This window comes from Carcharodon carcharias, chromosome 19 (genome assembly GCF_017639515.1).
Source record: "Carcharodon carcharias isolate sCarCar2 chromosome 19, sCarCar2.pri, whole genome shotgun sequence".
Taxonomy (NCBI): domain Eukaryota; kingdom Metazoa; phylum Chordata; class Chondrichthyes; order Lamniformes; family Lamnidae; genus Carcharodon; species Carcharodon carcharias.
Genome location: NC_054485.1, coordinates 95391367 through 95403375, shown reverse-complemented (window position 1 = coordinate 95403375; position 12009 = coordinate 95391367). Strand labels below are relative to the sequence as shown.

The 12009-nt window shown below is 41.2% G+C and overlaps 1 protein-coding gene across 2 annotated transcripts in view; it reads right to left on the bottom strand.

Annotated features, from left to right (window-relative positions):
• Positions 1 to 412: 412 nt before the first annotated feature.
• Positions 413 to 12009, bottom strand: part of LOC121291109 — a 119741-nt gene continuing 108144 nt past the window's right edge. Inside the window, exons 8-11 of one of the 2 annotated variants that reach the window (XM_041212169.1) lie at positions 8500 to 8595; positions 4431 to 4532; positions 1388 to 1473; positions 413 to 727 (exon numbers count right to left, since the gene is read on the bottom strand). In XM_041212169.1, coding sequence (XP_041068103.1) covers positions 677 to 727; positions 1388 to 1473; positions 4431 to 4532; positions 8500 to 8595 — 335 coding nt within the window. In that variant the 3' untranslated portion in view covers positions 413 to 676. The remainder of the gene's footprint in view (positions 728 to 1387; positions 1474 to 4430; positions 4533 to 8499; positions 8596 to 12009) is intronic. The other variant, XM_041212170.1, reaches the window with a different exon arrangement.

The following is a 12009-nucleotide window of genomic DNA, read 5'->3' as shown; positions in this document are numbered from 1 at the left end:
GCAGTATTTCAGCTTCTGAAGCATGTCCAGAACTGACATGTACTTCCCATTTTAGACAGCTTGATGGCGCAGTGACTTTGGATTGTGATGAGATTCAGTGACAGATTGGGAGGGGCCTGTTTGTTTTAAGTGAAGCAGATCTCAACAATCGCAAACTAATTAGAATCAAGGCATATTCCATTCTCTGCAAACCAATTGTCCGATGCACCTGATAATATTTAACAAGCCACCCACCGAGGCCTCAGAGACAGTGCAAAATCTCAGAAAATCTTTTTCGTACGTGTAATAGTGTGGAATGATTGTGTATGCTAAAAAGTATATGGAGTCTATCGATGATTACTTCTTGACCACAATTTGTCATCTGGAGCCTATGTGGGATGGCCACATAATTTTGCTGAGTCCAAACGAAAAATCATGAGACAGAAAGACAGTTGTATTCAGTGTAAAATTATTAAAAATATGAGCTAATAGTGCTTCTGTACTTGTTAGAACATATAAGGGAAACTGGACATTCATGTGATTCTCCACTCTTCAAAATTTGATGTTGAAAAATCATGCTTCAGGCTCATAGATTCCCCCTGTGTTTAAAGTCCAAATTGAAGGTAGTTTGTTGGTAATAGCAGCGCTCATAGGTTTAAAGCAGTCCTTCAACAGTAGCAGTGCTCCCAGATGTAAGTCAGTTATTCAACGGTGGCTGTCCTAGATTTAAGGGTTTTTCCTTCAACTCCTGCGGAAAGACAAAAGTGAAATTAGAGGTCTTCAAACAGGTTTTAAAAAAGGCTTATTTTATTTAAATATGCAATCAACACTTCTTAATTTGAATTTGGTTTGGCTCTTTTTAATGACGCATTAAGTCAAACTTTTCCCTTTTAAACATGAACTAGTTTTATTAAGTCAAGAGATCTTTTTTAAGAAGCAGGAACATTCACTCCATCTAACGTTAATAAATGTGTTAATTAGAGGCCACACTGCAATACACGGTGTTTTAATACAGCAATTTAAATCAGCTCTATATATACTGCACTTTCCTCTATTTTCTAAGGTTTACATTCTTTTCCAATTGATCATTTATTGTAATTTGATTGGGGCAAAGTTGTTATAAATGTCCACATTGCTGGTGTTAAATGCTTTAATATTAAGTTATTTAATTTCACCTTGTACATTTTGCCTACCAGGTTTGTTTCACTTCCTTTTTAAATGTTTAACAGAGCATAGTTTATGAGAAATAACCCCAGTTATCTGGTGTTTCACTGAGATCAAACACGTCTGTTTCCAGTAAGTTCAGCAAAAAGTAAAACAAAATCCTCCATTTCAACCATAATAATAGCAGGAACATCCAATTACAGAAAGGCTGTATTTCTAACTTGTGCTCAATTCCAACACTTACGGTGCACTGAGACTCATTAGGATGCTCATCACTGGCACGGGTGTTTGCACACGGAGGTCCACATATCCATTTTTTCCATTCTGTGTCTGTTGATGTGAACGTACAATGAATTATATCAATGCAAAAATGAACTGAGCAAAGCTTTTCAAGTAAATGGATGGTCAGAATCAGTGTATAAGCTTTTCCCTCAAAACACTAGGGACTGAATTTTTTGTTCTCCGGCCAGGGGAGTTTGAAGGATGAGGGGAGGCACGGAAAATCCCCTGCACGCATTGTCCGCCACCTACTCAACTGCCCCTGGCCACGATGTAATTATATGTATGTCAGGGGAGCTGTTGGGTAGCCCACTCTTGGGCCAGTTAAGGATATTGGAAATAGCAGCATGGTGGTAGTGTCGCTCAATCAGAGGCCCAGGCCAATGCGCTTGGGGCATGAGTTCAAACCCCACCACAGCAACTGATGGAATCTAAATTTAATTAATTAATAAATTGGGAGTTGAAAGCAAGTCTTAGTAATGCTGACCATCGAAACCATAACTGATTGTCGTAAAAACCAGTCTGGTTTAGTATGGCTGAAAGAAAGAAGAATGCTGTCTTAGCTTTTCGTCTTGCACTCCTTAGGACAGATGCAAGAATACCAAATTTCAAAGGGAGCAACAATTTATATTGCATGAGAAAAGGGTGCTGATTGGCTGGCAAGTGAACTGTAATTGGTTGTGGCATTGCCATAGAGAACGTACCAGTGGATGTTTATCCCCCAAGTTTTAGTCTAAATTTGAAAAAAAGCAAGTCAACTCTGAATGGTCAAGGCATTGTCATGGGGAATGTGCCAGGGAACAGTTGTCCCCCATGCTTATGTTTAATTTGAAAAGGTACAATGCCTGGGACATGTTCCTTCTGCTTGCAAAGGATGGGGTCCTAAATATGAATTGTATGCAGCTTCTGCAGGCATAAGCGAGCCACCTTGTGAGCCCAACTGATAATATTGAATTAGTTGTTACTGTAATTCTTAGCATACTTGGGATTGTTCAGTAAGTGCTGTTCAATTGGTGAGTCACATCTAATATTGAATGCTATGTTCTGAGTGTTGCAAGCATGGGCTGGAGCTCACCACTTCTCAATTGGACAAATCATCTCAACATTTTGGTTAGTGACATATAAAGTAAGTCAGTAATACCCATGTAGGGCCTGAAGTAATTGAGATCACCATTGCTCTAGTCCAAGTAATGGTTTAACGTGCTTTAATAGGACCATAAGATAGAGCACAGCAGGGGGCCATTTAGTATTTTAGTACAGAAATTAATTCCACTGCCCTGCTCACCTCCTAACCCTGTATCTCCCACAGCTTCAAATGTTCATCTATTTTCTAGTTCCTACCTCAACCACTCCTTGTTACAAAGAACCCAATGCTTTAATGACCATATATAAAACTATTACTCATCTCACTCTTTGTGATGATTTTAAATTGATGAGCCATCACCAACTCTCCAATCCTACCCATTCACTACCAAAGCCAATTGGTAAAACCTCTTAGCCTGCACTGTTCCAGTAGAGATAGACACAGTAATTCAAATCTCTCTCCATGCTACCAAACTGATATGTGCTAACCCCAGACTTGGGTTTCCCAAGGTGTGGATCAGATTAAAACCAACACATCATATACTAGAAGTTACTGTCAGACTTAGTTCTAGCCTTAACGTTTTCCTGAACAAAGTAGCAAAGAGAATCTGAGGGTTCTGTAGGTTTCTGAAGCAGCTTTTACATAAGAAAATATCTTATGCTGCAATGCAACATGACTCTTTTACATCTGCTAATTTACAAGTGAAAAATGACTCTATGAATAAAAGCAAAGCACTGCGGATGTCAGAAATCAGAAAAGCAGAGTTAACATTTGGAGTCCCTATGACTTCATACGGACTCGAAATGTTCCTCTTTCCACAGATGCTGCCAGATCAGCTGAGTTTTTCCAGTATTTTCTGTTTTTATTAATGACAGCATGAATGTTTGGCATGTTAGCCTATGTTTAAATGTCTCTTCATAGCCACATTTCAGGATTTTGACTATTTGGTCTGAATGATATCTCCTTTTGTAAGAAAGTCAGATACAGGAGTGAGTTCCGAAGAAGAATCATGTTGGAGTTGAAACGTTAACTCACTTCTTTCTCCACAGAGGCTGCCAGTCCTGCTGCGTTTTTCCAGCATTTTCAGTTATTATTTCAGGAATCTAAGGATCCAGCATAGAGTCGCCAGAACACATTGTGTCCATGAGTTCTAATGAGTTCACTCCAAAACGAGATGGATTTGTTGTTATAACTGTTACTGTTATCAGTTTAAGACAAGGTGATGCCATTACAATTATGCAATAAAGATAAACTCCTAATCCTAGAATCTCAGAGTGCAGAAGAGGCCCTTCGGCCCATCGAGTCTGCACCGACACGTGAGAAACACCTGACCTACCTACCTAATCCCATTTACCAGCACTTGGCCCATAGCCTTGAATGTTATGACGTGCCAAGTGCTCATCCAGGTACTTTTTAAAGGATGTGAGGCAACCCACCTCCACCACCCTCCCAGGCAGTGCATTCCAGACCATCAACACCCTCTGGGTAAAAAAGTTTTTCCTCACATCCCCCCTAAATCTCCTGCCCCTCACCTTGAACTTGTGTCCCCTTGCGACTGACCCTTCAACTAAAGGGAGCAGCTCTCCCTATCCACCCTGTCATCCCTAATCATAAGGGATGTAGAGGCTGCTTACACCAGAGACCAGCAACACTGTGCGGCTAACAAAATACTACCAAACAATGCAAAATGAATAAAGAACCTTGACCAAGATTGTCTAATTCAGTGTTCCTGACACAAACTAGGCAACATCAGTAAATTTCACACTCTTAGCTTAGTTGGGTGAAAACAATTGGGGCTGGAGGTTTGGAATTTCCCAATATGCACTCTGGGTGACTGAAGTGGAAAGCCCAGTCAAGCTTTCTGCTCACAGCACTTTGTGTTCATCATAATAGATTTGAAACAACTTTTACCATCATTGCTTACATTTTTTGCGGGGTGCAAAGGTTACAACAAGAATAATTAATGTCATCAACGCAGCAAAAATTATAGTTGATTGTAGATTGGCTGCTGGCTCACATTCTTCACCTGTCAATAGAGAGCATCAGGTCAATAGCTGAATCGTAGTTCTGGTTAGCAGATTAATTAGGAAATCAATACAAAACACAAAGAGAAGTCCAGTATCCGAAGAACTCATCTGTACCTGAATTCATAACAGTTGTGGGGGAACTCAGTTATTCACTGATCTCTAACCTCTACATCCCTTATGATTAGGGATAACAAGGTGGATAGGGAGAGCAGCTCCCTTTAGTTGAAGGGTCAGTCACGAGGGAACACAAGTTCAAGGTGAGGGGCAGGAGGTTTAGGGAGGATGTGAGGAAAAACCTTTTTACCCAGAGGGTGGTGACGGTCTGGAATGCACTGCCTGGGAGGGTGGTGGAGGCGGGTTGCCTCACATCCTTTAAAAGTACCTGGATGAGCACTTGGCACATCATAACATTCAAGGCTATGGGCCAAGTGCTGGTAAATGAGATTAGGTAGGTAGGTCAGGTGTTTCTCACGTGTCTGTGCAGACTCGATGCGCTGAAGGGCCTCTTCTGCACTCTGAGATTCTGGGATTAGGAGTTTATCTTTACTGCATAATTGTAATGGCATCACCTTGTCTTAAACTGATAACAGTAACAGTTATAACAACAAATCCATCTCGTTTTGGAGCGAACTCATTAGAACTCATGGACACAATGTGTTCTGGCGGCTCTATGCTGGAATGAATCTTTGTGGTCCATTACACAATGGTTCAGGGATTGCCTTTGTCAAAGGTTTACTGTGTTTGTGATTGAGTTTGGAGCAAGAAATTATTTAGTTATACTTGCCATTATAAATAAATTTATTGAACTCAAAAAAATATTCAAAGCAAACAAATAAATGGGTGCAATATATAGTGTTAGAAAAATTAAATGTGCACTCATTAGATCATTGCCACTAAAAATCATTGGCTTACAATTTTCAGCTTGTCTTATCATATCAAATCAATTGGAGCTAATATTTACCTCATTTATTATTATAAAATGCCAGAATTTTGCACATTAGCACTCCTGACACAACTGGGACTATGTATCAGGAAATGGTGTGCCTCTAGACTGTGACGTTAATTAGCTGAAAACCATGGGCTTGTAGTGTGAAAGTTCCCAGGGGAGCAAAAGCAGGAAAACTGAAAATCCCAGCCGTCTTGTTCAGCTGACATTCACATCCATCACACCTTGTGTCACAGTCAAATCTTTATGTTCCTCTTCAAATAAAAGTCTAAGTAAACAAAGGCATTTGGAATGCATGAAGAGATTCGCCAAGGAGAGAAAATACCAGAGTCAGAATGACTCTGGGCTCTTCATTCATTCATTCATGTATGAATTCACCCAACATTTACCGAATAGGGATTAAAATACTGTCGCCTTGAAAGATCCATCTCAGCAGCAGAATAACACAGCATGCTGTCCTTGTAAGAAAGCACATCTAATATATTGTGGGCAGTGACACAGGAGATCAGCCGGCAACAAGCCAATCTTTGATTCTTGGTCAGGCGAATGTTCAACTTCCGAACTTCTTCTGCAGAGCGTCGATTCAAAAGTTGCACTTACTGCAAGTGCCCATTGTAAATGCAATATGCTGTCACCATTTTTTGGTTCGATTTGCCACCAAAGAGTTGTGGGCAACACATATCTGAATTTGTACATTGTGCTTTCAGAAAGCAAGCTGATACTGTGGCGCTGGAGAGGAAAATCTGTGCATCGGGATAAAATGGTGTTCCATTCTCTAGTATTGTTTGCAGGCCAATTTGTTTAATGTTTGATTAAAATACTGTCTTATTCTCTCTCCAAGAACTTGGGAATGAACAAAACAATTAACATCACACAGCATTCCCTGGAACACTTACAAAACGGACAAACACAAGTGCTCAGTCTAAATTGTTATAGGGGTTTAGAGATATCTTTAATAAGTTGATGAAATTACTAACAGAAAGGTTAATGATTATTACCTTAAAAATGAACAGTGTAAATCACCCACAGCACCACAACTTGCAATATTAAGCTTGTGTTAAATCAGATGGAGTGAATTCCTAGGATAGGATATGCAAAGACCCCAGTGTATTAGAACAACTTTCCTTTTTTGGTTGAAGGAATATGTTGCACTCAAATATTTTTCCTACTAATGTCCTATTGACCATGCACCACCCATGACCCAAGGTAGCAACCTGATCCCACCCCCCCATCCACCAACTGAAGTGGCCACCTCGAGTAGTCCATATTTAACAGTTCTTCATTTCTTCTCTCCTCATGTAAGATGAACCTGATCTCAAACTGATGCCTCCATAAAATATGACCTTACTGCTTTCTGACCTCCTCCAACCTTAGGTCGCCTCTTAATTTTCTGCTTCATTGACTGCCGAATGTCCCCTCCTCTGGTTCACCATTGGCAACTATGCCTTCAGCTGCCTGTATCCTAGACTCTGGAAGTTACTCCTCAAACCTCCTCTACCTTTCCACCTCTCTCTTCTCTTTTAAGACATCATTAAAACCCAATTTCTAATGATGGCTAAGTCATCACATTTGATAAATTCTTTTTGGCTTGGTGCCTATTCTCCACATGCTTCTGAAGCACCTTGGATGTTCTCCTCCATTAAATGCCCCGGCATAATGTTATAATATACTGTTGTGATTCTCACTAAAGTGGAAATCCAGCCTGTATCAACCATGATCTTACTGAATGGCAGAGCAGGCTTGAGGGGCTGAGTGGCCTACTCCTGCTCCTAATTTGTATATATGTACTCATTCACTCTCTACCTTCAAAACACTAACCTATAAATTTTAGGCATGCATCAACATTAAATGATAAAATAGCTCACATGTATTCTCATAAATCGGCTGATATAATGTGCATTATGAGAAAGTGAAGTTATCTCAAGTTAGGAAGACAAGTGCTTCACTGAAGACATGTCACCAAAAAATTAGAAAGTGTTTTAATCAGCTAGATGAAATAGGATAAAATGTGGAGGAAGAACTGGGTTTCGTTAACCTGATCCCCCCCACCCTCCCCACCTTGTCATCCACCAACGGAAGTGGCCACCTAGATTACTCCATGTTTAATAGGTCTTTATTTCTTCTCTCCTCATGTAGGAGGAACCTGACCTCAAACTGATGCCTCCATAGAATATGACCTTACTGCTTTCTGACCTCCTCCAACCTTAGATCGCTTCTTAATTTTCTGCTTCATTGACTCCAGAATTTGACTGAAGAATAGTAGATTAGATTATAATGTGGGATCTTTATACCAATGATAAGCAAGTTGGTGGAACCAGTAATATTTGCCTTATAGTACTTATAAACCTCAGTCTTCCCTTCTTCCATCTACTTAACAGCAGCACAGAAAAGGGGGTCTGTCCAAGCAGAATACCTGCCCCATCAACACTGTTTCAACTGGAACCTCCGTACCATTGCCTACAAGACTGATTCTTCTCTGTGTACCCATCTACTGGAAAAGTGAATTATCCAGCATCAGTTTCAGCCTGCTGACCTCTGTGAATGAATACACCATTGGGCTTTGATTCTGGACTCTGGACACATGTGAAACAATAATTCTTTTCTCTGTTGCCTTTGCCCTGTAAATATTTCTTTCTCTATCCCTCTTTTACTATGTGGGGTGCACAGAGGGCTCTGTAGCGATTCCCCTCTCCCGCATTTTTAATGTGCAAATAAACTAACCCTCTGAGTTCGCGAGTTTGCTGTGGGGTTATTAATAGAAAACTCAGTCACACCAAAACTGAGGGGTTGGGAAACATACCACTTGTAAAGGGGGAAGCATATCAAAACACCTTTCTCTTTATGGGCAGGTGGTGAGAGGAGAAATCAGGGCTGTATAAATTAACCCCCCCCAACAATAACAGATGGGTTCCCAAGAAAACTGGCAAAAATGACCGAGCGATTAAGTCTCCTAATCACACTACTCCTGACACGGTGTTACTTTCAGAGATGAATTATTGACTTTAATGTTGAACACTCACCAGTTTGTTTCATTACTTCTCCAGTCAGAATACATGACACACATATCGCAATGATCCCACCCAATGGAGCTGCAGCACCGAGAATCACACGGCAAACTGGGAACAAATAAAACAGAAGAATCGCAGAGAGCACATAAGCTCTGATCTCCCAAAAAGGGGAAAAAACACAAAGACTGAATTGAAGGACACGAGCAAATCTTGTCTAAACTTGTTTTGAATGCTTTACAATGGAACTCCAGGAGTACTGAAATAAAGGCAAAATACTGCGGATGCTGGAAATCTGAAACAAAAACACAAAATGCTGGAAAAACTCAGCAGGTCTGACAGCATCTGTGGAGAGGGAGAGGCAGAGATAACGTTTCGAGTCCGAATGACTTCATCAGGTCTAAAGGGAGGTAGAGATGTGGTGAAGCATATACTGATTAAAGGGGTGGAACCGGTGAAGTTGGATAGAAGGCCAGTGGAGGCAAAGGAGAGATGGCAAAAGATGTCATAAACAAAAAGGTCAAAGGGTTGTTAATGGTGGAGGCACTGGCTAAAGGAGGTGCTAATGGTGACATTAAGAAAGCAAAATGTGATAATGGCAAGACCTGGGTAAGCACTCTGGAAAGTGACAGATGACCCTAGTGGGGGTGGGGTGGGGGAAGAAAGATCGAAAATAGGCTAAAAGCTGGGGATAAAACAATGAATGAAAATGGAAATAAACTATAATAAAATAATGAAAATATGTGAGAAAAAAATTCACGAAAATTAAAAAAGATAAAAATAAAACATTTTTAAAAAATATAGAAAAAAGTAGGGGGCTGGTGAAGAAAGGGGAGGTGGGGATGGAGGGAGAGAGTTCATGATCTAAAGTTGTTGAACTCAGCCAGAAGGCTGTAGAGTGTCTAATCGGAAGATGAAATGCTGTTCCTCCTGTTTGCGTTGAGTTTCACTGGAACATTGCAGCAGGTCAAGGACGGACATGTGGGCATGAGAGCAGGGTGGTGTGTTGAAATGGCAATCAAAAGGGAGGTCTGGGTCATGCTTGTGGACAGACCGTAGGTGTTCCGCAAAGCGGTCACCCAGTCTGTGTTTGGTCTCTCCCGTGTAGAGTAAACCGCATTGGGAGCAGCGAATACAGTAGACTAAATTGAGGGAAGTGCAAGTGAAATGCTGCTTCAGTTGAAAGGAGTGTTTGGGCCCTTGGACAGTAATGAGGGGGGGAAGTAAAGGGGCAGGTGTTGCACCATCTACGATTGCATGGGAAGGTGCTGTGGGAGGATGTTGAGGTGTTGGGGGTGACGAAGGTGTTCTGCAAAGTGGTCACCCAGTCTGCGTTTAGTCTCTCCAATATAGAGGAGACCGCATTGGGAGCAGCCCCTGCCCCTTTACTTGCCCCGTTCTCATTGTCCAAGGGCACAAACACTCCTTTCAAGTGAAGTAGCGCTTCACTTGCACCTCCCTCAATTTAGTCTACTGCATTTGTTGCTCCCAATGCGGTTTCCTCTACTTTGGAGAGACCAAAAGCAAACTGGGTGACCACTTTGCCGCACACCTTTGGTCTGTCCGCAAGCATGACCCAGACCTCCCTGTTGCTTGCCATTTCAACACACCACCCTGCTCTCATGCCTACATGTCCATCTTTGGCCTGTTGCATTGTTCCAGTGAAGCTCAGCGCAAACTGGAGGAACAGCACCTCATCTTCCGACTAGGCACTTTACAGCCTTCCAGACTGAATATTGAGTTCAACAACTTCAGATCATGAACTCTCTCCTTCATCCCCAACATCCCCCTCCCCTTTTCTCATCCCCCTTTTTTCCATATTCATTGATATTTATTTTTATTTTTTATTTTTTTTTAAATTTTCATTAATATTTTTTCTCTCACCTATTTTCATTATTATTACTTTTAAAATTTATTTCCATTTTCATTCATTGTTTTATCCCCAGCTTTTAGCCTATTTTTGATCTTACTTCCTCCACCCCACCCGGGCCATTTGTCACTTTCTGGAGTGCTTACCCTGGTCCGGCCATTATCACATCTTGCTTTCTTAATGTCACTATTAGGATCTCCTTTAGCCGGTACAACCACCATTAACAACCATTTGACCTTTTATTTGTGACATCTTTTGCCATCTCTCCTTTGCCTCCACCGTTCTATCCAGCTTCACCGGTTCCATTTCCCTTAATCAGTATATATTTCACCACATCTCTACCTCCCTTTAGATCTGAAGAAGAGTTATTCAGACTCGAAATGTTATCTCTATCTCTCTCTCTCCCCACAGATGCTGTCAGACCTGCTGAGTTTTTCCAGCATTTTTTGTTTTTGTTCCAGTATTACTGAATTTTAATGGGATTTGACAAGTTTGCACTGGATTTTCCTTCTGTCTGCCTCCAGTTGTGCCTTGGGGGAATAAAAGAAAAGCACAGGGAAGATTTTCCTGTTCCTTCAATTGTGATGATTTGATCATTCAGGTACAGGGAATACAGGAAACTCAGGTGGAGAAGGAGTGCATGCCTCTAACGCAGCCCATTTGATTCACCATCCATTTAAATGAAGAGACAGGGGATCAGGCGGCCTTCCTCACGGATGTGTGTACTCTCCACCTGATTCTCCTGAATTTGCTGTGTCCAGGTGATCAAATAATTCCAACATTAAACACAAAGTTAGAAGGTCTTAACATTGAGTTCAACAACTTCAGATCATGAACTCTCTCCTTAGAAGAAACTTACAGAATACTGAAAGGCCTGGATAGAGTGGACGTGGGGAAGATGTTTTCATTAGTAGGAGAGACTAGGACCCGAGGGCACAGCCTCAGAGTAAAGGGAAGACCTTTTAGAAAAGAGATGAGGAGAAACTTCTTTAGCCAGAGAGTGGTGAATCTATGGAATTCATTTCCACAGAAGGCTGTGGAGGCCAGGTCATTGAGTGTATGTATGACGGAGATAGATAGTTTCTTGATTGGTAAGGGGATCAAAGATTACAGGGAGAAGGCGGGAGAATGGGGTTGAGAAACTTATCAGCCATGATTGAATGGTGGAGCAGACTCGATGGGCCGAATGGCCTAATTTCTGCTCCTATGTCTTATGGTCATTGATACAAGTCCCTCTCCACAGTCTTAAACTTATAATCTCGGCTAGCATTTCAGAGCTACACTGAAGGAGTGCTGCGTTGTTAGATGCACTACCTTTAGGATGAGATGTTTAACTGAGGTCTCCTACTCCCATTCAGGGTGATTGTATCACTTTGCATTATCTTAAGAAGGGGGGTGAATTTCCCACTAGACTGGCCAATATTTATCTCTCAGGTATGACTCTGTCAATTGTTTCATTGATGTTGGATCTTGCTGTACCCAATTTGGCTTCTATGTTTTCCTGATTAAACAATAATTGCTCATCAGGAAGTTCACCACTGGTTGTGAACTGCCCAATGTTGTGAAGGTTCTTTCAGAAAGATTCACACAGTTTGAGCGCACAGCATCATCAGTCTAATTCAACAGTTATAATAAGCAGTTACTAATTTGCTTCA